At 44.2% G+C, this 26,798-nt stretch overlaps 2 protein-coding genes across 3 annotated transcripts in view; one reads left to right on the top strand and one right to left on the bottom strand.

The window, feature by feature from the left end:
• The window catches only part of LPGAT1 (lysophosphatidylglycerol acyltransferase 1), a 947,911-nt gene that overhangs the window by 444,526 nt on the left and 476,587 nt on the right, over positions 1–26,798 (top strand). The gene's annotated exons all lie outside the window — the stretch shown is intronic.
• LOC127050226 (pinin-like) lies at positions 4,754–25,931 on the bottom strand. Of its 2 annotated transcripts, XM_050951948.1 has the most exons (7): positions 25,757–25,931; positions 18,236–18,307; positions 17,780–17,929; positions 8,945–8,997; positions 7,804–7,887; positions 7,459–7,551; positions 4,754–5,459 (listed from the first exon to the last, which is right to left on the bottom strand). In XM_050951948.1, the coding sequence occupies exons 1-7, from the start codon at positions 25,914–25,916 to the stop codon at positions 5,409–5,411; spliced, it is 663 nt and encodes a 220-aa protein (XP_050807905.1). In that variant the 5' UTR covers positions 25,917–25,931; the 3' UTR covers positions 4,754–5,408. The 2 variants fall into 2 exon arrangements, with proteins under 2 accessions (XP_050807905.1, XP_050807904.1); XM_050951947.1 differs by lacking the exons at positions 4,754–5,459; positions 7,459–7,551; positions 7,804–7,887; positions 8,945–8,997 and adding an exon at positions 13,876–14,428.

Here is a 26,798-nt window from a genome sequence, read left to right as displayed (position 1 = left end):
GGGACTTAATAAGGACAGTGATGGAGTGGGAGGGGGCTCTAATGTAAGCAGTGAAACAGGTGATGATTTATGAAAGTTGTGTGACTCGGCTTTATAAATTAATGATTTATGAAGCTCTCTCCTTTCTCCCGCCTTATAACACTCTAGTTAATACAAGGGGCACCTCCATAGTTCAGTCACAATTACATTTCAGCTTTTCCAAATAATCTAACCTTGCAAAGTGACTGGCATAGCAGAGGCATGAGAGAAAACGTGTACGTGCTTTTCTGCACCAGTGCAGCTAAGCCTGGAGAGTATTACTTCATCTTTCTATCCCAGAAGTGCCTAGAGGCCAGGTCAGGGCCCCAATGCACTGGTCCCTGCCCCCAAAGAGCTCTCCCTCTAAAGGTGCCAATCTGTTGTTTCTCAACAGTGGAAGTCTTCCCAAAGAAATGGCTGAGCTCTGTGCTACGATCACTGGTCCTGCTGTAATCCTGAATTGCAGCATGCTGTAGTGACAGGATCCTTTCCAATGACTGAAAGTCAGGCTGGCTTTCACTCCTACTACACAATTCTAGCTACAACCCTTTGATCTCACTGAAGTGCCTGTTGCTGCTACGTGTGCTCATTGGCCTATGTCTGTGCTAGGAAAATCTGAGCGTGGTTATATTTGTGGTACCAGTGATGGAAGCTGTAGTGCAGGCATGGGCCATCTCTAGCACAACTTTGATCACACACGTCTCCCTTTTCCACTACCAAATGATGCATCACGCAGAAAAAGGCTGCCGTTTTACTTCATGACATTCCTTGGTCCAGCTCTGCGTTAAATCGAGATGTGACACTGTTTCCATTGCTACATGCTATTTATCCAGTTCTCATATAGAGATGGCGGCAGAAGCCTGAAATGGTTTGTTAAACAGATGGTGAACAGCAAGGTCCAGATTTCCAAAAAAGCTCAGCCCCCAGTACTGAGCCCTTTTTGAAAAATCTAGCTACTCCACTTGGGTGCCTAAATAGGAACTGAACTCTTTTGAAAATCTGGCCCTTCATATTCCCTTGCTAGCCCGAAGGCCCTAAAGATAGAGCTGAGCTGTTTATTATGCTGCAGATGTATTCTAGTTAAAAACAGTGATTTTGAAACCAATATTGGGTTCTAACTCTGCCCTCCATTAATCAAAGATAGCCCAGAGGGCTCTGGTCTCAATAGTACAACCAACAGTGGGGAAATAACAACAAATTGGGTTAAAAATCACAGGAAGTCATTAGAAACGGTGCACAAAAAAGCAACATGTGCTCAGGTCTTTGCAGGATCAGGGCCTTGTAGTCAAATTGCAGGGGTTGTTCAGTTTCATAACAAAAAAGAAAAAAAAACCCACTTGCAAGTCTTAAAACGTTCCCAGGCTTCAAATGGACAATGATGCCCTCTGCTGGGGCACTTCAGAACTGTCACCAACGGAAACAACAGTATCTTTGAAAATTAACTATTGACAGCAAATTTTCATTTTTAAAAAAGTACAGATTCTTTTGCCCTCAAATAATGCATGGTAGATTAATTTAAGCATTGTGCATCTGTACTGTTGATTCTGCATCAAGAAATATTTTACACACTGCAAAGTAATGTCTTCCCAAACAAAACAAAAAATGGTTAAAGTCTGAAAGTATGTTTCATTATATTCATATTAACACCCACACCCCTCCCTCCACAAAAAAATCTTTTACAAAAAATCTACACCTTTTAAATAGTTGGGTTGTTTTACAAGTAAAGAACTGAGCAAGAATAAACACTATTCTTCACAGCTAAATAAACCTTCATTAATCCTGATCTTCCCACCCCAATGACTCCCACATCTATGTTCCTTTGTTTCATTCTATCATGGAAATATGCAGTTGGATATAGACAGAAATTTCCTTTTTTTTGGTTTTATTGAGGCCCAGATTTTTCAAGAGCTCTGTGCTCAGCAGCTCCCATTTAGACACCTAAAAAGAAATGGATGAATTTTCAATAGCGGTTAGCATCCAGCTGCTCTGAGGGGAATTACGCATGTTTTAAATTCTAGCCATTTCATTTAGTGCCTAAATGAGAGAGAAGCTTTTTTGAAAATCCAGCCTTAGCTGTCGGGTAAGAACTTCTGAAAACCTGCCCACGTATCTAAGTAAGGATTTCAAGAGGAATACATTCCCTGGGAACATTAAGTTGTGTCAGAGTTCTATGCTAGTGTTGGTCCAAGATGAAGTTGTAGTACATATTGTGCTATGGTATAGTGGAAGTGGGGCCTTTGAATGGGACACTCTCTGTTTCCAGTAACTTATTTCAACCTCTACTTTTATTTTTTGCGCAAGGTAGGGCAAAGTTAAGGTTGTATGGCCAATGCAAACAGAATGGGGTAAGAGTAAATGGTAGAGGATGGTATTCCCATTAGGACCTGGCTGAATCTCTTCACTCTTCAAGTGTTCAAAAAGTTCCTAAAATGATTTTTAAAAGGCGGGGGGTTGGGGGGGAGGGAGAAGGCTAGGAAGTTTGTAAAGAAAAAACTGCGGGGAGGGTAGTGGCCGCTGGATTCCACAGAAACATAAAGAAAAAGAAGGTAAGATTGAAACTCAGATTTATGTTTGGAAATTTGTTTTTTTTTTTATTAAGTGCCAAAAGTTTAAATCTAGGGGTTAGCTTAGCTGTGATCCCCAGGAGAGGTGGTGGTGCAAGCATGTAGGAAGCTTTTGTTCCCATTGAAGAATGCTCCATACTACCCATCTATGTACCCAGACTGTTTCTCCAGCCCCCATCCACACACGCAATCATTCTAGTCCCTTCCAGTTTCATCCAGATCTCTTACCCTACATTACATGCCCCCCACCTCCAGTTCAACTCAGCTGCTGCAGCAACACTGACCTGCAGATGAATGTTGATATTTACAAACCTTCAAAAATATTTTAAATGGTTGTGCCATATAACTGTGAAAACAGCTGTGCGTGGATACAGCCCACATGGCAGCCCTTGGTAACAGGAAACAAAGATAAACCCGTGTTGCCAGCTCTTGCAATGTACACTTCACTTAAAGCCCCAACTCCTGGACATAAGGGGGGTAAACGGCTGGCAGGCACTGGGCTGTGATATGCAGGTCAGACCGGGTGATTTGGTGATCCCTCCTGGCCTTAAATTCTCACACAAAAAGCTCAGAATTCATTTAAAAAAATATTTCCGTTCCTAGCAGAGAAAAGCTTGGAACTGTGACCAGGGTGAACCTTGAAGGCTCAAAAAAACCCCAACAACAGGCAAATAAAAAGACTCCCCAAATAATTATTTTTAAATCTCTTTCTGGGAGCCTGACTCAAGATTTTGAGCATTTAGGGATGGCGATACAGCACCACAAAGAGAAACGTTACAATACCATGCTATTAAGGCAGGGCTTCCTCTGTGCAGTCTTTCTTTACGCCGGTCCAATGCACAAACCCAGAGCAAAACTGCACAGAATGGCTTATTTAAGATGGGATCTGAAATACCCAAATATTCTGCTTAAAAAGAAGTGCAGCCCTGTATGAGCAAGATGGTCACTTTCCCAAATTCCTACTAGCTTCTTCTTGATCTTTCCGAACTGGGTTGGACATTTACCAGGAGTCTTACCCCACCTTTCAGTGTTCAGACCCCTGTTCTCATAAGGCAGGGAAGAGGGCTGTAGTGCTGGATCTGCATACCCCATCTTTGTATTCATCCCAATAATCCCCTAAATCTCCACTCCCCACAAAACACTCCCCCCTTTCCAAAAACAGCTAAACTCTCCCCAGCAGGACTGACAAGACAAGACGCAGATGGAGTTTGTAGGCCAAGCCATTCTGAAGATATGTGAAGCCAAAAACTAGTTTTTGCAAAAAGTCAACCCACTGGGGAGTTTCGAAAACAGCCCTTTAATTTAAAATTCTGTTTTCTCCCAATACTTCCCAGAGCAATTCTAGCCTTCCATACAACGTGCCTGTGAAATTGCAGGGACATTGGTTTCTTATGGGAATGGGATGGAAATCAGGATTATAATGAAAATCCAGTTTCAACTTTAATGACCAAGAGGTTAGTGCTACTCCATACTACTTTGCACTTCTCCAGCACTTTTCATCCAAGGGAGTCAAAGCACTTTACACAGAGAAATGTTATCACTCCCATTCTACCAACAGGAAAATGGAAAGCGATTAAGTGACAGGTCAGTGGTAGACCAAGGAACAGAACCTAGATTTCCTAATCCCCAGTTTCCTTCCCTAGGCCCCGATACAGGACAGCACTTAAGCATGTGCTTAAACCCCACTGAAGCCAATGGGACTAAGCACCCACTTAAGTACTATTCTGAATGGGGATGGACATAAGTGCTTTGCTAAATCATAATTCTCTAGTTATTAGAATCCATATACACATTTTTAACATCAAATACTTTATAAAACTGGCTTCTGGATTGTATGAAGGTTTCACAAAGTCTCCTTGGCACCCTGCTGTGATTCTTCACATGTCACATACCTTGGTACCCGTGTTCAAACTCAGCCCCAAGTGTTCTTGCCTGTGTTTATGAACTAGGGCCCATGTATCGTATGATCATTCTACATGTGAAAGTCCTGTTGAAGTCAATTGCTCTTAGCACTGTTGCAAGGTACACTGGGGCCTCTCTCCCTGAAGCCTGGGCACTCGTAAAAGTGATTAGATGTCAGAATGTGTAGCAATCTAGACATAGGAAGTGTATGCACTAGTGTTCAAAACACAACTGATCTGCACCAAAGGAGGAGTCCTTTCTGCTTCTAGTTCTGAATAAAAATATTCAGCGAATGTTTTTATTACTCTAGAATATTTTAATTATAAATTTGTTACCAAGCTTTGAGAAATGGTAATAAACACCCGTGGGAAGGCTTGAGTCTCAAACTTTTTGAGAAAGCAACATACTGAAACGATTGTTAAAAAAGATATTCATTTCTGTAGATGTACTATTCACGAAGAGTCATCGTGGTCGTTAGAACAAATAAAATCACTACTAAGAAAGATATATACAGAAACACCTATTTTTTCTAGTACTCTGCTATGTTTCAGCTACCACAAACATTAAAGACATTTGAAATTATGAGTGTGCTCTGCATGCAGCTCTGGGATGTATTTGATATGCTGAAGTACAATAATGTCATTTCACTTCAGATAATCATCAGCAACACATTTAAAGCACTCATACAACATTGCAACTTGGCTATTACTTTAGGATCTCAAAAGGAGGACGTGGATATTAATAAACAAGTTAGCAGTAACTCTTCATTTTGCCAGTTGTAAAGGACACTGATTGTCTTCACAGCACAAGAGTCTGGTCTTGTCACAAAAGGTGCCCTTTTCCCTGAGTTTCTTTTGTGTTTTGCTAGGCAGGATGACCGGTTGGCTTGGGAGATTTACAAGTCCTTGCTCGGCACTCTTTCCATTAGAAGGCAGAATTTAGGAAATCGAGGAGTTCAGCACGGTTTCGGTCTCTCTGTGGATTAGAAAAGCAGTTCTTATAAATCACTCGTTTGTTCGGTAAACAATTTAATTTGTTAAGAAGTCAGCTTGGAAGTGTACATTTCCATTACACAGAAACTTAAAGGACCACTCAAGGGAGACAGAAAATCAGTGAAAAGTAGTTTTCTCACAGACTCAGAATAGTACTTAATGGGCCTGATACTCCACTGCTTTGCATTCTGTGTAGCAATTTACACCTGTGTAAAGTGGATGTCAACTGCTACCAAATCCAGATGGCTGGACATCATGATCCCGTGTTGCACGATAAAAATGGTTATACTGGGTGCAAAGCACTGAAGAATCAGGACAGATATGCCGCCTCAGGATGCCTTCTAAGGGTGGTCCTTTATCAGGGGTGGCTCTAGACATTTTGCCGCCCCAAGCACGCAGGGTCCGCTGGTCCCGCGGCTTCGGCGGACCTCCCGCAGGTGTGCCTGCGGGAGGTCCACCGAAGCCGCAGGACCAGTGGACTCTCTGCAGCCAAGCTACCAAAGGCACCCTGCCTGGCGCCCTAGCAGCGACTGGCAGAGCGCCCCCAGTGGCTTGCCGCACTAGGCACGCACTTGGAGCGCTGGTGCCTGGAGCTGCCCCTGTCCTTTATACAAGTTTCACTCTGTTTTTCTGAAAGTAGCAACACCTATGTTATAAAGAGTCACAGTTCAGAATGTAATTTTATGAACAAAACTTTTATTGCAAATACTAAATTGTTTGAACAAGTGGCACAAATGTATTGACCTCATCAACAGTAGGTATCACAGCCACTATAAATAATCAGATAAGGAACTATGAAGTACCATCATCTAGACATCAGGCAGTTTTATTCTTAGGATAAAAGTGGCAAAATCAAGTCAGATTCAGCATGGCTTGAGGGCAACAATAGCCAAACAATATATTTTTGACTAAATCTAACCTCAAAATGGTCAGTGTAATATATCAACTATAAAGTGAGCAGTGATCATTGAACAGTTAGCCTATCAAATTCTATAGCACTGGCTAGCCAAACTGAATACTTGCTGATTGGTGTCTCACAGACTGCAGACAAACAAGGGGCACTGCTGAGAAGTGTGGAAATATAATTTGGGTTGTGACTCTCAAGCCTCTATTTAACTGTCAAAATTTAACTATTTCACAGCTGACCATCTTAACAGAATGATCCAGCAGCTCTGGAGCTGTGGGGAAAGAGTGTGTGGAGTACCATCCCCTTTTCTCCCATTCAACACCTGCACAGCGATGACTAGCCTCACACACTTCAAGAAAATGGGGGCAAGGAACACAGCCAAGGGTATGTCTACACTTACCTCTGGAACGATCGATCCAGCGGGGGTTGATTTATCGTGCCTAGTGAAGACACGATAAATCGACTGCTGAGTACTCTCCTATCGATTCCGCTACTCCACCGGAGTGAGAAGCATAGGCGGAGTCGACAGAGGAGCATCAGCCATTGACTTACCGCAGTGAAGACACCACGGTAAGTAGTTCTAAGTATGTCGACTTCAGCTACGCTATTTTTGTAGCTAAAGTCGTGTAACTTAGATTGACTTAGCTTGCGCCCCCCCTCAGTGTAGACCAGGCCCAAATGGAGAAACCCAAGACACTGGGAAGGTGGCAGTACTCCCTCTTTCATAGAAGAGTTAAAAGTAAAACCAACTATAAATCACACCAATGGAGAAACCCATGAACTGGTTATGAGAAAACTGTAGCGAACTCAGGGCTTCTAACTTAAGTTAGATAGGCACCCTTTACATGTCTGAATATCACAATAGCCCATGCACACATCATACAATTATTTTATGCCCAAGGGACTAAAATTTAGTCTCTGTCTGGTGCCCCATAACTACATAAAATTTGCACTCAATTTAAAGCTCTTAAAAGTACAATCAGCTCATCTACACAATGCAAGTGATCTGGGATTATATTAAAAAAGAAACTGTACTCCGTCTTTTGGGACATACAGACCATTTTCAGCCATTTACCTCTTTATCCTTTTTACTCTTCTTTATTTTCATCTTAATTTTTTTTCCTGTTATCATACTGTAGTTTTCGGTCTTCTTTTTGTCTTTAAGGTACTAAAACAAGATCATGCACTGTGATACATTTCAAAGAATAAAAATATGCTCACACTTTTCTAAACAACGTTATATTAATAAGCACATTTTATTATCATGCAAGGAACAGACACTAACTTCCCTCTCGTGGAGCGCAGAAGCTAGGCATGCTCTACTCCATTTCCTGGTGGGCCTTTTATTTCATAAACACTTGTGCATGGGGAGGAACGGGAGCGTAACAGAGCACTATGAAACAGACGCCAGCACATGTACCTTGGAAAGCTGGACAGGCCCTGATTTCTCTCTCTTTTTTTTCTTCTCTTTCTTTTTCTTCAGCTTGTTCTCTTTCTTCCTCTTCTACAAGTACAAGACACATATGCAAAGCTTATACTCCTTACAGAAGCACAAGAGAAAAAAACCCAACTCAAATATGTATGAACTCACAAATTTCCTGCAACTGTCCTGGAAGTCACGTTTGCCATAGCTCCCCATGCCTGGACCAACTCTGGGAGATGTATTAATGGGGGCACAGCAAAGAGGCTGATGTTTGTTAAGGCCTAGTGACCCCCATGATCCCAGGAAACAGAAGTGGTGGTAGGTTCCCTGACACTGTTTCTGGGGAGTCTGGTCCTCCCTGCCTCACTAAATATCTGAAATCCCTGAGCAGAAAGTGATAGAAATAAAAAGTATATGACAGTAACAAAATGCAGATTACATTATTATATCTAACCTGCGTATATTTTCTTGATGGATACAACAAGCTTATTAAGCTTAAACAGAATTTAGGAAAATCTGTAGTGTGTTCCACATTACTTTCAAAAAGTTATCATTTGTTTCTGATGTCCACAAACATTCGGTGGAACTGAAACTAATACATTTCTAAACATAATGGTGAATTCATTCCTTTCTGTGCTGCTAAATGATGGAGCTGGTTGCAGAAATGTAGACCAGCTGCAACTGTCTTCACTCATAATCCCATTATGGCATTTTTATTGCAGCAAAGCTACCACAGGAGAATTGGATGCTGTTTTATATAGCACCAGTCACACAAGGTCCCCAAGGTGTTTAACAAGAAGTTTCATACCGGTAATGCAGTGATTGCATAGACAGAGGCAGCAGGTCAGTAATAGAACTCATACCAGGGTCCCCAATTCCTCTCAAAGAGTGCCTTAAATTCTACCTGCACCCATTCCAGACACTACTAGAAGCAGCTCCATTTAATTTTTCCTCTGAAACAGTCAATTTGTACATTGTAATTTCAGTTCATTTAATATCACCACAGAAATGTCTCATTTTAAATGAACAATTATGTTCCTTATTTTGATTCCCAGGTGAGTTTTAATCACACCAGAATACAGTAGCATCTAATTTTTTTTGCCTGGATTGCTATTTATTTCTGTCAGCAAATATTTACCTTTTTGTTGCGTTTTTCTTTTTTCCTTTTCTTTGATTTAGACTTGGGAGAATCTAAGAAAAAAAAAAGTCTATAATTTACAATTTTTAAAATATGGATTATTTTACATATAAAACATTGAAATGAGTACAGCAGGAAAGGGACAGTGTTGCAAGTGTGAGTAAGAAAAGAATACTTAAGTTTGGCTAAAATATATGAACCTTGACACAAAATGATGCAAAACACAAACTAAGTTTGCTGCCACCTCGTGGTAGAATATTGACATTATAAATCTGTAATTCACCTCCAGTGATTACTTGCATCAATATATTTATATTATTTCAAACAAACACTATCTGTTTCTGCAGCTACTGTCGCAAATTATGAACCTATCCAATATACTATCTAGATCAGTGTTTCTCAACGGATGGGTATATGACTCCCAGTGGTTACAAAACGCAGTTACCAGGTCATGAGCCAGGGAAAATTTTATTATAATCTAAAGCAAAGACAATCTTGCTTCCACATTCTCCCCTCCCTTCCCCTTCAAAGTCAAGTATTCTGTCAACCGCTCAAAACACACACAAATTATATGGCCTTGTTGTTATCATGGATACATTTTTTTATTTTTATTTTTCCAGCAACTGTAGGAGAGTTGTGAAAAATTTTGACTTTGTGTAAGGGGTTGCCAAGCTGATAGTCCAAAAACCAGATTATAATGACTAAAATTAAGCAATTAGCTCTATAACTTCTTTAGACTAGTACCTAAAAAGGCTGTATTAAAAGATTGTTAACGCTGCAGTGGAAAGCACTCAAAAGTTAAGAAATACCAGTATTTTGGACCCCTGTGCATTGATACAGACCTTAATTATATAATTACATTATTTTTTCCACAGGACCCCTGACTCATTCAGTGCACAGGATTGACAGTGCTCAATTAATGGTCAGTGATGCGTTATTTTGTTTTATCCTTGTTCAACGTGTGGCCCTAGGCCTTGTTTACTCCACACTATTCAAATCCTGCTCTGAAGACAGAATTAATTTCCTCCTGGGCTTTTCTATGGCACTAATCACTACAGCATCTTAGTGCTTTGCAAACATTAATAGTTTGGCATCTCTGTGAAGTGAGAGGGTGGGATTAGCCTCATTTTACATATGAGAGAACTCGCTATGAGCTTGAAGGGTGGTTTCCTGAAGCGCTGAGAACTAAATTAAGGTCCCACAGTGGAGTAGGGTCTCTGTTGTGAGGAAATAGGTTGGTTAAAGTTGAATGTTGAAGTCACAGGGTGTACAAATACTGAAACCCCCGAAACAGGTAAGTGAAAAGCTGTAGTAGCAGCCAGGTGGATGTTGATGGAGCTCAGTGACAAACTCAGGGTTTTTAAACTCAGTGAGGTGTGACTCAGAGGGTGATAATATCTGCGGGGTGCACCAGGAATAGAACTGTTTCCACTTTTGCAAGTAAGTCTTTTTTGTGGAGGGTTTTCTACTATTCAAACAGCACCTTCTGTACTTTGAAAGAACACTATGCCCAAGGGCCATTGAGGAACCAGGTCTTGAAATGTAGTATGGATAGACTGCGGTGACTACTGTGCCCAGTCCTTGGGTCAGTAGGTCTGTGGTCAGAGGCAAGCAAAGAGGTAGCCACAGAGGCAGGCAAATCGGGTCCAGGAACCATATGTGCCTCAGCCAGGTTAGTGCTCAGGGGATGATTACTGCTTTCTCTTGCTTTACTTTGTTTGGGAGCTTCAGGCACAATTGTATTAGGGGAGAGGCACAGAACAGAGTTCCAGGCCAATGGGTGAGGTGAGGGAGGCATCTCCTAAAGAGTTGCAGCTACATCCTCCCCTGGAGCAGAACTCCTGGTATGCTGTATTGAACAGTGCTGGAAAGAGGTCTATCCCTGGGAATCCCCAGGCAAGAAAAATCTTTCATTGGATCGGATCACCCAGTTCCCATTCATGGTCCTAGCAAAAATGTCTGGTCAGTGTCTTTGCTATGATGTTGTGCAGACCAGGCAGATATGCTGATGGTATGTCAATTTGGAGGGTTATGTGTCAGTTCCAAAGCTTCTATTGCCTCTGTGCACAAGGACTGGGATCCTGCTCTTCCTTAGAGGTTTGTGTAGCACATGGACACTCCGCTGTTCATGATGACTCTGACCAAGTGATCCTTGATCTTGGGTAGAAAGTGGATGCATGCCTACCGAATTGCTCTGATTGATGGGAAGAGAAGACTCCTGAGGTGTCCATCTGCCTTGTTCCATGAGGTTCTGGAGATGAGCTCCCCAGCTCACTAGGGAGGTGTCTGTGGTGATGGTCTTTGTGGGTGGTGAACACAAAAATGGGACTCCCATGCCAACTTTGTGGGGAACCTTCCACCAACTGAGAGGGCTGAGAACTCTCAGAGGGATAGACGTCTGTTTGGAGTGGTTGTGCTTGTTGGAGTGTAGATGGTTCAGGGCCAGGATTGGAGGTATCAGGAATGCAGCCTGGCGTGAAGTGTTATGAACCTACAAGCTGACATGCGGCCCAGAAGCAGCAGGCAAGCCTCTGCTGTGGTTTATTGAGAATGGGTATGTGATGACATTTATTAAAGTTTATGCCACCTTCAACACTACATATAATAAAACTTGCTACTGTAATCTTGTGTGCAAATTCAACACTTTATTTTAAACATGTAGTTATTAGGTACCAAAGTAAGAACCAGAAAGACTGACTAGCAGCACACAAAATGTACAACACAATAACCAAACTCAGTGCCAAAACAGTGGAAGATGCATGCTGCCAAATGACAGAGACATCTATTTCTGGGTGTCCCCTGTCCCTCTGTTGTCCTTGGTCTTTCTGGTGCATTTTATAGGTGCAGGTCACAACTGGACAGGAGTGGACGTATACACAGGTTACATTTGTCTGTTCCATATGTCAGTGTTCATTGCCTTGATTGAGCTTTTGCTCTTATAACATGACAGTGTCTTATTAGTTAAATTTGGGCTCTAATATGCCCATTATAGTTTTATTTCATACGGAACACTTTGTTTCCAATATTCCTGCTTCTAATTATTTGAATCAGTTCTTTGTTAAATAAACCATTACTAGCTTTCTCTATAAACAAATCTGAGCGCTGGGTGTTAAGTGGAGCTGGGTTCTACAGTGTAACTGGTAAGCTGTGGTGTATTGTTCCTTTGGGGGTCCAGTGGACCAGGGGCCGGACCCAATATGCAGATATTCGGAGGGCTTGGGTTTGGAGTGTGCCTATCAGTAACCGGTCGACAGAGAGTAGGGCCTGTGGAGGCTTGGAAAGCAGTGCTTGTGTTGCCAGAGGCTGGTGGTGTTAGGGAACTGACCCCCACCAGGCACAGACAAGGCTTCCTCGTGCTAAGGCCAGGTGGTAGCGAGATGTCTTACAACCTTGGGTATCTCCAGGAAGTGGTACAGAGTGGGCTCGTGAGTTAGGGCTACCTCTGTAATAGGCACGCCCCACCCTGGAATGTAACCATCTGGGGTTCTTACTTCATGAGAAGTTCACATTTGTCACCAATCAGTAATGAGTGAAATTTCCTCATAAAGAAGATGCTGATTTAGCACGGAGACGTAGTATAGCCTCCTTACAAGCACCCTGTGTCCGTGAACAGACCTGGCTGATTGCCAGTCACAGGGACTCCTACCACAGAGAGACAGCCATCCTCCGCGGTAATTTGGATTCATATTTAAGGCAGCTATGAACTAAATACACACTCTGGTTTTGTGTGAACAGCCAGGGTTTTTTGAGACTCAGTTCACAGGCAGTCCAGGCCAGTACAGGTGTGGTCTATTTATAAGCTGTGTTGTATTACACAAGAGGGGTACATGAGGCTATTTGTGGAGCCCCAACCTATACTTGTAACAACCAGCAAGTAACTGGTCTCTGTTTCAGGATAACTGCTTAACTTTTCTTCCTCATTTTGTGGGGTCTATTTTGAATCCCACGTGGTGCTGGAGGCCTGACGCAGCTCCTTTACTTTCACAGAGCACTGCTGCCGATTCCTGTCTTATCCCTTGTCCTGCATCCCCCAGCAATTTGCTCATAGATGTCAAAATTTCTATGGCTGGTCTGTAGCCGAATACTGAGACTCTGGGCAATGTTTGGGAAATAGTGTATGGCTTTGCAGGAATGGGATTCCCTAACTGCGGTGGGGTGATAAATGCCATGCATACCCCAATTTCGGCTCTAGACCATCTTGAGAGATTATACCAACAGAAAGGGCTACTTCTCTATAGTATTGCATGTGCTGGTCCATCACAGGGGTAGTTTCACTGATATCAACGCGGGGTGGTCAGGGAAGGTGGCTGACACATGCATCTTCAGGAAGTCTGGCCTGTATTGAAAGCTGCAAGCAGGGACTTTCTTTCCAGACCAGAAGATTCCAATAAGGGACGTGGATAGTGCCCACAGTGATCCTGGGAGAACCAGCCTATCCCTTACTCCTGTGGCTCATGAAGCCTTACACTGGAAACCTTGAGAGCAGCAAGGAACACTTCAACAGCTTCAGCAGGTGCAGAATAACCACTGAATGTGCTGTTGGCAGATTAAAGGTGCTGCCCTTTTGGCAGGTTAGATCTCAATGAGGAAAACATTCTCATAGCAGCCTGTTGTGCTCTGCATAACATAAGCAGAGCTAACAGGGAAAGTTACCCTGGGGTGGAGCATTTAGGTAGATTGCCTTGTGGCTCATTTTGAGTGGCTAGACACCAGGACTATTAGAGGAGCTCAACAGGGGGCTGCTTGAATCAGGGAGGCTTTGAAGCAGCATTTTGATAATGAGCCCTAGTAATGTGTTTCTTTAATGCATTCAGCCAGGCATTGTTTACTTGCTGCCTTGAATGACCCTTGTACTGATTGCTGCCAAAGCACTAATTGTAGTCTGCAAATATGACGATTGCCATTGTATATGAATTTTAGCAACTACTGTGTGCAGGACACAAAAAGATTCTTTTTATTTTTAAGTCTACATTTTTATTAAACAGCAATACACAGATTTCCATTCCTACAAGGGACATGACCCTGAGGAGTACTGACTCAAATGAGGCTCTCACAGCTATGTACAAGTCCAGCTGTCATTACGAAACGTGTCCCTAGGGGTCAAGGACAAGGGGTACTGCGACGGGCTGGGAACATGCGAGGAATGTGTGTGGGGAGTTTGGGGATGGCATGGAATGCAATACTGTACAGGCTACAGGGGAAGCTGAGCACGGATGTGCTCTGCCTGCAGTGCAATCAGCGACCTCAGCATTTCTGTTTGGTCCTCCATCAGCTTTATCATCCGTTCTTGCCCCTGTCTCCTCTCCTGGCTATCCATTCTAAGTTTTTCATTGATCGTCTCTCTCCACGCTCTGCTCTCGCTGTCTGCAGCATCGGTTGATTGCAGCAGTTCTCTAAATATGTCCTCCTTACTCCTCCTGGTTCGCCTCCTTATCTGATGGAGGCGCTCCGCCGGTGCGTAGGAGGTGGCCCTCAAGGGCACATCTGCAGAAGGAAAAGAAACAAACAGACGTAGTATTGTGAGTGCACTCACAGCCTTGAATCATAACAGTTACTTACACCTCTTTCTCACTTTCCCTTAGCAAGCACCACAGCACAGCGAGAGCCCAAAACATGGTGAGTTTGGCCTAGAAGGGAGGGAGACGGAAGGGGCAAGATGGGACAAAGGGTATCACTACAAGCGCCTAGGAACACTACTCTGAATACTGGCACTATTTTTCACAGGCAGGGGTGATCAAAGCTGATATCTCATTCCTGAGGGTAACCAAGGATGCAAGGGTGCATCTCCTGCATGCATGCAGCTTCTGACCGGGTCCGTATGCTGCTCGCCTGTGGCTTGCTTTGGTTCCTGGAGAAGTAACTGCCGATTGGCGTGGCAAAGTTTCCTACAGCGGGGGAAGAAACAAAGCAGTTCTGCCGAGGAATCTTCGGCAGAGGATTGCAGAGTACTGCCAGGAAAGTCTCCTAGAAATCACTATGGAGGATTCCCAGGACATCCTGGTGTGCATTAACAAACTTTTCCGCAGGGCGCCCACTGCATAGCTGCACAGGGTAATGAGAAGCAGGTGCAGAGAGTACCTAGTGTTGTTAATTTCTATCCCTTATCCCACTTTTATCATGTAACAAAATAAAGCAGAGCTCAACCTCCTGTCACCACGCAGTATCAAAGCAAAATGAGTACTTACCAGAGCTCCCCTTCCCTGCATCAGGCATGCCACAGACGGAGTGCTCGGACTGGCTAGACTCCTCCAGAGTCAAAAAGGAGGTCCTGGCTCGACTTGCCAGGCCATCGGCTGACCCTGTTGCAGGTCTCTCATCCTCCTCCAGCTTCACTTCCTTGTCCATCACTTTATCCCCAGGGTTGACTTTGCTGGCTGCACCCTCCAGTCCCCTCCCCCCCCAAAGTATTCAAGGGACTCTTGGTGGTGGAGGTAGGGTCACCACTGAGGATAGTGTGCAGCTCCTGGTAGAAGTTGCATGTCTTCAGCGCCACACCAGAGCGACAGTTGCCTCCCTTGCCTTCTGGTACACCTGCCTCAGCTCCTAGATCTTAGCATGGCACTGCTGCATGTCCTTTTTGTGCCCCTTCTCCTGCGTGCCACAAGCAATCTGCCCGCAGGTATCAGAGTTCCTACAGTTGGAGTGGAGCTGTGACTGCTCAGCCTCCTTGCCCCCCAAACCCAGCAACTCCAGTGTACTCCAGGGCAGGAGTGCATTTACTGCAGAAAGTCAGCATGGTCAGCTGTGCATTTGCTATGTGAGCTGTCCATGCCGAGTAAACAGGAACAGGAATTTCAAAAATTCCTGGGGCTTTAAAAGGGAGAGAGGCACATGCCTGCAGACCTGCAGGTTGGCAAAGTTCAAACTGCTGACCATTGTGGGACACCTCCTGGAGACCTATTAGGATAACATAAGCAAGCGCAGTGTCCACATTGGCACTGCATCGCTCTAACTTCATCACAAAAGGCTCTATGACTCTTGTCAAGGTGGTTTTATGTCAGTGGCGTAGCAGGAGAGTTAAAATTGATGGGACGCGCATTGCTGTGTGTACATCGTCATTTTGCCGAGGAAAGCTGCTTTTTGATGACAGAACTGTGTAATGCAGACAAGGCCTACAGGTGTGGTGACACTCTGGGGCAAGGAAGCTATACATCAGTACTTTCAGAAGATCTCTCTTCATACAGCTCAGTAGATGCGATTCAGGTTCTTCCAACACTCAAAGATCCTCTTGCAAAAGGAACCTCGTTGGTATCAACAAAGTAGAGCACCGTGAGGCTGGCTAGGATGAAGCTGATGTTACCAGGGATGGTACAGCTGGACGATGCATATGGTCCTTTCGCCTATTACCTGTAGAAGTGGGCCACGGTCAAAGACAGTTTCTTCATGGAGTCCCTAGTGACTGGAGGACTCAGACGGGTACCCGTGTCAGTGTCTAGTGAGGCTGTTTGCTGAGAGATTTCTCAGAGCACTATGCTGCAGATAATCTTTGAGGATGTAGGAACCACAGCAGTACCCATATCAGACGCAAGGTATACTTGCTACCTGATTTCGGGGACGACTTCTCCCTCTTCTTAGACCCTCTGAAGCTGTTCCCAGGTCTCCGCTCATTGGAGTCAGAGCTGTGAAAGTTGCCAGGGCACTCAGGTTGTCTGAGGTCAAAATACAAGGGGGCCTGCAGTGGTAGCAGGTCTCAAGGAATGCTTCCTGGGGAGAAGATTGAGCCTGTTGTCCCTCAGATTCCTAGACCTGCTCTTAAAACCAGTGCAGACCTTGCACTTAGATGGAACATGCGGCCCTAAGACAGCTGGAATGTCCATCACTAAGGCAAAGAGACCTATTACAGGTCTGGCAGGGTTTTCAGCCTGAGATTTTGGGCATACCCCACAACAGAGAAGGTGGAAGATAAGGAGAGGCCAAGGACAGGTGTGGAGGAGTGAGGGGGGGACCCCAAAAGCACACACCATGTTTGGGAAATTAATAAAAAAATATTAAAAGAAGTAAGACTAAAATAAGTCAGCTAGCTAAAACTATGAAGCTAACAGATACCGCAATGCTGCATTTCTAGTTGCAGTTGTTGAGAAGGAACTGGAATAGTGGCGGGTCGACTCTCCTCTGTACGCTCTCGGATTGGAGCACGGGGATGTACATGGTGCAGATGTGGACCCCACAGACATTACTACCAAAGATCTCTGATTGAAAGCACACAGACACCTAAAGTGGAGCATCCATAGGGACACCTAGTCAAAGAATATTTACATATCTGCTTAACTTAATCATAAAGACAAGGGGGATGAGGTAATATATTTTATTGGACAAACTTTTGTTGGTGAGATAGACAAGCTTTCGAGCCACAACTTTATTCATGAGTGCAGTCCCATTGACTTCAGTGGGACTAGTCCTATGAGTAAACGTCACAGCTTTAAGCGTTTGTAGGATTGAGCCCAAAATTCAGATTAAATCAAAAAACTAACTTTGGTCTGGACAGGCAGGCAAAGTAGAAACAAATTTCAATTGTTTTGTTTCAAAACATTTTATATGTACACAATGTTATTTGAGATCTTACTTGTTGCTTTGAGTGAAAAGAATTTTTTTTATTTCTAGTTTTGATTTGTTAATTTAAATGACAGCACATGCACTGTGCAAAGAGGAGCCTGAGTAGCTACAGGAAGTGGTTACAGGAAAACAGTCTCAAGAAACAAAGACAGCAAAGGCTGTGCACTAACTTGTACAGTTATTTCCTGGTAACTAAACTACATTTAAAGTAAGTTTCAAATATGTGTAGCAGCACTGTTAGAATGAGTAAATACACACTCAAGGGCAATAATGACAACTTACCTCTGCCACTTGAACTGCTTCTGCTGCTTGAAGAAGAGGAAGATCTTGATGAAGAGCACGAGGAGGATGTAGTAGTAGTACCAGCAGACGATGTTGATGAAATGGATGATGATCTGCTTCGGCTGCGTTTTCGCTTTCTCTTGTCTTTCCCTTAGGAGAATATAAGGCCTCGTTCATTAGGTTTCAAATAGTGACAACACACAAGCTAATAACTTAAGCTCTGAAGGCACATTTTTATAGAAATTAAAATTTAAGACAAGATTTGGTGAAGCCATTAAAAAAATAAAATAAAACCATTGTCCTTGCCTTCTGTCATTTCCAACATAAGTTAGCTAATGACAATGCCAAGCAATGCAATCAAACATTTTTACTCATGCAAAGCATAGCATATAAATAATGAGAGTCTTTCTGCAGCAGCTATTGTCCTAGACTAAAGTTTGATTTCATGACTCCCACCTCTGACTTTCATCTCTTCTTGTGATGTAGCGCATGGTGTTCCACATTTCTCATCATGTCTGTTATCCATATCTACTGAAAAGAAATATACATGAATATCACCAAAAAGGCTCTCTTTGAAACATACATGTACAATGGTAGCTGAGATCAGGGAACGTTTCCATGATCAATTCCTATTATTTAGATGGAGGAAGAAAGATAAAAATCAAACTACACCAGGACGAAACATGGGTGTAGGGCAGAGGACGGCAACCTTTCAGAAGTGGTGTGCTAAGTCTTCATTTATTCACTCTAATCTAAGGTTTCGCATGCCAGTAATACATTTTAACATTTTTAGAAGATCTCTTTCTGTAAGTCTATAAAATAGAACTAAACTATTGTTGTACGTAAAGTAAATAAGATTTTAAAAATGTTTAAGAAGCTTCATTTGAAATTAATTTAAAATGCAGAGTCCCTGGACCAGTGGCCAGGACCCAGGCAGCGTGCGTGCCACTGAAAATCAGCTTGCATGCCACCTTTGGCATGGGTGCCATAGGTTGTCTACCCCTGGTGTAGGGTCTAATCTTGCTATGGCAGGAACCACACAAAAAAAATCCCAAGTACTGTAGGTATGGATGTATATATACATACATATGTCACACAAAAATTGCATTCATACTCATCACTTTTATATTCATATCATACATACACATATATATTAGTGTGTAAGTTAATTTAAGACTGTTGTACCTTGATTAAATCAGAAAAATTCTGTGAAACTACACGCATGTCATTGTTCAAAGCACATTTTAAAACCAATTTTGCAGACATCTAAGTTTGTACATAATTAAAAAAAACCCCACACTATATACTGCCTTCTAGCCAGAAGCCTCACCACAAAGGGCTTCACATGCTAAATACAACATAAAACCACTGAAATGCAACCACCTTTGGTGTGGAGCACTCAGCAGACAGTACATATCACATTGCTGAACAGTGGCATAGAGAGGGGGAATTTTGACTAGGATACCAGGGAAAACACTCTCTCTCTCACCAAAAAGTGCCATGTTACCTTTAACAGCCATGCATAACACAAGAAAATGTTCCCTACAGCACAATCTTACATCAGCAGGAAGATGACCTGGATGATCTAATAGGTCTTTTCCATCTTTAAATTCTATGATTCTAATATACAGAATCTGTACTCTAAAATTCTCATCTGACATACACAAAATTGTTTTGTTTTAAACTCATAGTTTTCCACTTTCTAGTGCATTCTGATTTTAAAGCAGTTTACATTAAGAGATCTTTAAATTTGAAATTAATTCACAAGAACATGAAGTGGTTCATTTTTGTACGGTTTACTCTTACTTAATTCCCATAAACAAGCTAGGGAAATATATACGTTTGAGAGTTACAGCGCTGTTGGTGTCTTTATAGTGCTGTAACTCACTCCCTGTCCACACTGGCAAGGTACATACAGTGCTGTATCTCCCTGGCTACAGCACTGCTTGTACTCCACCTCCGCGAGAGGAATAAGGAGTATAGCGCTGCTGCTGCAGCGCTGGGGTGCCAGTGTAAACAACAAATAATCTTAGTACGCTGTAACTGACCTCCAGAAGCTTCCCATAATCCTTTTAAATAAAGATTATTCTTTGTTTTGTTGCGATACCTCTCTTTTGTTTTGTTGTGAACTCCAGGCTCCCCAAGCTGCTTATCAAAAAACAAACACAGCTACTGTTTGCTGTGAATGAGCAGAGGCAGGCAGGCTCCCTTTGGAACGCCCACAGCTAGTGTTTGCTTGAAGAGGGGGGGAGGGAGGGGGCTTGAGGATAGAAGCGGCATCGCACGCAGGAGGGAGGGAGCGTGGGGGGTCTGTTTTGGGGAGGCTGCTTATCAGCTGCTGTTTGCTTTCAGTGAGTGAGAGGGGGTGGGGGAGTGGGTCGGAACTTGCAAGGCAGCTGCTGACAGAGTGTCATCTCCAAAAATCCATTCTGTCTCTCCCCCACACTCCCGGTCACACTCCACCCCACCCCCCCTTTTGAAAAGCACGTTACAGCCACTTGAATGCTGGGATAGCTGCCCATAATGCATTGCTCTCAATGCCGCTGCAGATGCTGCAAATGTGGCCACGACAGTGCGCTGTCAGCTGTCAGTGTGGACAGACTGCAGCGCTTTCCCTGCTCAGCTGTACAAAGACAGATTTAACTCCCGGCGCTGTACAGCTGCAAGTGTAACCATAGTCTAGATGGTGCTACTATAAGGTGGAAAAATGTTCCTATAGAGTAGTCACAACTGGTTCATAGTCAAGCTGGAAGGGCATATTGAGTGGGGTCCCACAGGCAAGGCTTTGGAGTGGAGCCCGGAGCTGGAGCACGGACCAGTAGGTTTTCGCCCAGAGCTGGAGCAAAAGCGGAACAGAGAAATTCAAAAATTTGATTGCTCCAAATCCCTGCCCATAGGGATCGGTTCTGGGTCCAGTTCTAGTCAATATCCTCACAAATTATTTAAATCAGTGATACTCAGAGCTCAGTGGTTAAGGAGCAAACCAATGATCAATATTACCCAGAAGAGCCATAGTACTGTGAATTCACTGTTTCATTTACTGTTCTCTCACTGCAAAATGTACACTTATTTTTATCAACTACAACTGGTTAATAGCATAGTAAAAGAATCCTGACTGGTTAATAATTAAATCAGAGTGTTTTAATATCATATGCTGCAAAGAGCCACAGGGGAGAGACAGCCACTTGCCGCTTGTGAGCGCCTCAGTCTGAGTATTACTGATTTAGATAATGGCATAGAGAGTACATTTACAAAGTTTGTGAATGACACCACGCTGAAAGCAGTTACAAGTGGACAGAATTAAAATTCAAATTGATCTGGACAAACTGGAGAAATGGTCTGAAGTAAACAGGATGAAATTCAATAAGGACAAATGCATTGTATTCCACTTAGGAAGGAACAATCAATTACACACAGAATGGGAAATGACTGCCTAGGAAAAAGGGATCTGGGGGTTATAGTGGATCACAAGCTAAGTAGGAGTCAACAATGTAACACTGTTGAAAAAAAAAAAAAAGGGGGAGAGGGGAATCATTCTGGGATGTTTCAGCAGAAGGGTTGTAAAAAAGACATGAGATATAATTCTCATGAGATATAATTCTTCCATGCTATTCCACATTGATTAGGTTTAACTTAATTGTGTCACGTTCTGGGTGCCAAATTTCAGGAAAGATGTGGACAAATCGGAGAAAGTCCAGAGGAGGAGAACAAAAAAATATAACCTATGAGTAAGACTGAAAAAACTGTTTGTTTAGTCTGGAGAAGAGAAGACTTGGGGGGAGGGGAGAGGGGGAGGGACAGGATAACAGTTTTCAAGTACATAAAAGGTTGCTACAAGAACGAGGGAGAAAAATTGTTCTTCTTAACCTTTGAGGATAGGACAAGAAGCAATGAGCAGAAATTGGAGCAATGGAGGTTTAGGCTGGACATTAGGAAAAACTTTCTAACTCTCAGGGTAGTTAAGCACTGCAACAAATGGACAGGGAGGTTGTGGAATCTGTGTTACTGGAGGTTTTTAAGAACATTCCTGACAGGTGGTCTAGTTATTACTTAGTCCTACCTTGAGTGCAGGGTGTGACACTATGCCCCATATTCTTCATAGAAATATTGTTATAATATGATTATAGCATATCTAAGATGTATTTTATGCAAGATGGGTGTATCATTGGAAAGGTTATGATGTACTGAATATGATTATCCTATTTGTATGCATCTATCATTTCTGTATCTGAAGTTAGGAATATTGACTATGTAACAATTACAAGTGGGCTTACACCTGCAGAATGCCCATGAGACAGAATGCAATCAGTCTGGATGGGCCATTAGGGAGAACAATAGGACTTTGAAGATGCTAATCTCCCTTCTTCCTGAGAAGCTGCTTGGGATGCAACAAACGGCTTCTGACTCACAGCTGCTTTGACACTGCAGGTTCATGTGATCATGGTACTGGACTCCATCATAGAATACCAATATTTTTCCTCTGAGGGGTGTGGGAACCTCAGTGGCAAACAAAGGGTTCCTGCCATATGTCAAACCTATTTAAGACAGGGGAGTGACTTAATCAGTGTTCATTCCTCACTCAATACCCACTCAGGATGAGTGCTGAAAAGATCTAAGAAACAAGGACGGGGGGGGAGGGGGCTGAGCCCAGGCTGAAAAAGGTGTCTGGCTTGTGAAAGAAATGCCTAAAACAACAGTTAATGTGAGAAATGACTACCTGTAACCAGTTTCTTTACTGCAGCGGTAGGCAACCTATGGCACAGGTGCCGAAGGCAGCGCACAAGCTGGTTTTCAGTGGCATTTGTATTGCCCAGGTCCTGGTCACTAGTCCGCGGGCTCTACATTTTAAATGAAGCTTCTTAAACATTTTAAAAACCTTATTTACTTTACATACAACAATTATATATTATAGACTTATAGAAAGAGACCTTCTAAAAACATTAAAATGTATTACTGGCACACGAAACCTTAAATGAGAGTGAATAAATGAAGACTCGGCACACCACCTCTGAAGCATTAGCCTGCTAAAGCCAGGGTTGTGAGTTCAATCCTTGAGGGGGCCACTTAGGGATCTGGGGCAAAAACTGGTCCTGCTAGTGAAGGCAGGGGGCTAGATTCGATGATCTTTCAAGGTCCCTTCCAGTTCTAGGAGACTGATATATCTCCAATTTACTAGTGTATTAAGCTTAGTTTGTTTTATTTGCTCAGTAATCTGCTTTGATCTATTTGCTATCCCTTATAATCACTTAAAATCTATCTTTTGTAGCTGATAAACTTGTTTTTGTTTTCTCTAAAACGAGTTTGTGGAATTCATAATGGGGGTGGAGGGGGAAGAAAGAGCTGTGCTTCCCCCACATTGAAGGAGGGGGTGAGTTTCATGAGCTTTTGCTGTATAGTCCTCTGTGCAGCACAAGACAATATAATTTTGGGTTTACACTTTAGAGGGGGTGTGCACTTAAGTGCTGGGCAATTCCTTAGCTGAAGCCTTCCCATGCAGAGCTGATTTCAGTGTCTGTGTCTTTCTGCAGCTGGGTGTGTCCCTACCTGCGTGTGTGCTGGAGGAGGCTTGAGGGCCTGGCTCAGCAGAACAGCGTTAAGGGAGCCCAGGTTGGTGGAACAGGCAGGCTCAGTGGTACAGAGTGTGAGGAGAGAGTAACCCATCACACAGGAGACTGGACTACATGAGCTATTGAGATCCCTTCCAGTCCTATACTTCTATGATTCCATTCATAGCTGTTTCAGTGCAGGTCATTAGTACTTAGTGTTCGGCTCTTAAGATGGTAGGAGATTACAGCAAAACATCCATGCTATGCGATATCCAGTCAACATGACCTCAGAGTAGTGGATGGCACACAGGTAAAGAGACAACCTGTCCTGGCATCATGCAAAGCAATATGGGGTAGCAGTTTGCAGACTGCCGAGCTAGAGGAAATGGGTGGAGCACACACATATACATTAGTCCACTAACTCAATACACAATGAACTTAATACATTTTCAGAATGAATTGTATGGATACAAGTCACTTGAATGCACACTAAGTAAAGTTGCTGTGGACTAAAACCCTGTGTAGACAAGTCTGTGGTGTCTGCAAAATATAAAATGAGGCTAATACTTACCTACTTTTCAAAACGACATATATATGAATACTATAAGTGAATGATTATGTCATGTAAACTTTTTAGACAGTGCTACAAGGAGATAGACATGGAAATTTATTTAATCCATTTAAATTCCCGAAGACTTTGAAGGGATGAGGAAACAATGCAATATGTTGATAGCATCACTTAAATGCAACTTTATAGAAATAATTAAATTAAAATCTCATGCAAATTAAAATCATTTAAAAAAAATCTCAAAAGGAGAAAAACTGCTATGAGCACGATATAAGCCTATGACAACAAATTAATTCTGCATTAAAACTACTCTCTGCATCAGATGATCTAATGCCAAAGGGATCACAGCATGAATAACCTTACACACCTTAAAAAAGACAGGCACAATCAGGCTAAGTTAAACATTTCACGTCCAAAAATGAACCTACTCTAAAATCTTTCATTTTCTTCAGTTTTTAACCATAAAATTTAGGGCCAGGGAACTAAAAAGATTATGATGTTCAGCATTTATTATAAATTTTATTCAAAAGACTGAATACAGTGGCATATGTACAAGTGCAATCCTGAAAAATATCAGAAAACCAAAAGGAAGTCAAAATACTCTTCTTTGCTAGGCTACCTAATACACAGTGCAGGTTAATTTGCAGAGGCACGTGCACATGTACATTGATTTCTGAGATGACTTCTGAAAGTTAAAAATGTGCTTAACCCAACACATGCTATTATGCACAGCATCACACTGTGTGGGTCACAACTGTGAGCCTCAGTGTATGAGAGTAATGACGAAAGGCACGTGGAGTCAGCAAGATTAGCTCTGGGGAGGGATATACATCTCTCTTTCAATCCCTTATTGTTAGGGCAAAGATTGTCCTTGAACGACCAGCACTTGAGGACGCTTATCAACCACCTCAAGATTAGTGAGCAAGTCAGTGATATGCAGAACCACCATGTGGCCAACTCTAGGAACAGTTGGTCTATTACTTAAAACCCCAGCTCCGGGAGTCAGGTTATTACAGGAGATTCTCAGCTTCCATTAAAAAAGCAAGTTTCTGCTGCTTAGGGCGGTAGAGAAAACCGCGGCCCCAAGCGCCCTCTGAGGCTGCGGAGAGCAGAAGGCAGCAGAGAACCCCTGCCCCACGTTATCCCCAGGGGCTGGAACTAGGGACGCCGCAACACGCCTGCCGGGCGTGGTTTCCACCCTGCGCGGGGTTTACGGCTCGGGTCCCTGGCTCACACCAGCCCCACTGCACACATTGCTCCAGCGCCCCGGGGTCTCGCTACAGCTCACGGTTTTTAAGCCAACCGCGTGATGTGGCGGGGTCTGGGCCAGGCGTTTTGAACAGGGGCGGGAGCCACAGAGGTTCCAGGCAGAGCGGGGCGGGTAAGTGAACCCCCCACCCCCCGCCGCGATGTACCTGGGGGAGCTTCTGCCAGGGCCGCGGCCCGGAGACAGCGCCACGCCTCGCTCCCTCTCCCTGCGGGCGGCCAGCAGGGAGCTCCCGCGGGAAGCCATCGGCCGCAGCGAGTGCCGAGCGGGGCCGCGGCTGGGCGGGGCGGGCGGTGTAGCGCCGCGCGGGAAAGGGCGGGAGAAGCGGGGCAGACAGCGGCCGGGGAGAGAGGAAGGAGACGCTGCTTCCCGGGCGCCCGCGCTGCGCCGCGCCTAGCACTTACCAGGGCCCACGTCCGCCTCAGATTCCCCACCTTAGCGGCCAGCGTCCCCGTTACCCGGAAGCACAAGGCTGACCCGACCGGAAGGGAACAGGGGCTACATCCGGGAGATCCGCGGCCGACGGGCCTGAGTTCAGAGCAGTTGAGTGTCTCCCAATGGGACAACCTATGTGCAGGCCCCCCCCCCGCGCTTACCTCGCACATGGTGCGTGCGGCTAGCCCCCGCCCAGCAGAGCAGCTGCAGGGGGCCACGCCCAACGCAGGGGGCGGGGTCACGGTTGCCACGTTCTGCGCGGCCTGTCTCAGAAGCTAATGAGGATAAATCAACGGGCGCGCGCCGTATGTAAATGAGCATGTAGGTTCGTAACTCAACGCTCGGCGCGTGTGCGTCAGCTGAGCTCCCCCCGCCCTGGGAGATCGCTCCTCCCGGGGGTTTGTCCCACACCCCGGCAGCCACTTGCAGGGCTGGGCAGGAGCCGCGGCGGGCAGCGCTTCCTCCAGCGCTCGCCCCGGGGCTGCCTCGGCGCTGCGCTCAGCTCCGCTCCCACAACCGGACTGGCGTGTGCAGTCCCACGTTTGTTTTTAAGCCGGCACCGCCTCCCCCCGTTTTGACCTAGGTACATGTTCCCGGCGGCGAGGACAGGCCGGGATTGCGAGGGAGCGACACTCGCTGCTGAAGTTAAGCTTTGTGACCAGCATCGCCACCCTAGCAGCAGCCTTCGGTCGCCCTAACTTCTCGCTTTTCTGCGTTTGGCCGCACACGTCGATGATCCGGGGTGGCAGTGTTTGTGCGCGAGGAGTGAAAGTGACGTCTACTGACACCACTAAAAATCTGATCTCTGGGAGCCTGGCAATAAAGCAAGCCCCACCCTTTCTTGTATACAGATGTTAGTTGCGTTTCCTGCTGCACTTTCTCCCATGCATGTAAATTACATTCTTTGGCAAAACGCATTGCATGCCAAATTGGACAGTGTACCTTAGTATCAGAGGGGTAGCCATGTTAGTCTGGATCTGTAAAAGCAGCAAAGAGTCCTGTGGCTCCTTATAGACTAACAGACGCTTTGGAGCATGAGCTTTTGTGGGTGAATACCCACTTCGTCAGATGCATGTAGTGGAAATCTCCAGGGTCAGGTATATATATGCAGGCAAGCTAGAGAGAATGAGGTAGTTCAATCAGGGAGGATGAGGCCCTGTTCTAGCAGTTGAGGTGTGAAAACCAAGGGAGGAGAAACTGGTT

This window comes from Gopherus flavomarginatus, chromosome 4, assembly GCF_025201925.1.
Source record: "Gopherus flavomarginatus isolate rGopFla2 chromosome 4, rGopFla2.mat.asm, whole genome shotgun sequence".
Lineage (NCBI taxonomy): Eukaryota > Metazoa > Chordata > Testudines > Testudinidae > Gopherus > Gopherus flavomarginatus.
Note: the sequence above shows the minus strand (reverse complement) of the source record. Positions and strands in the feature narration are given on the sequence as shown.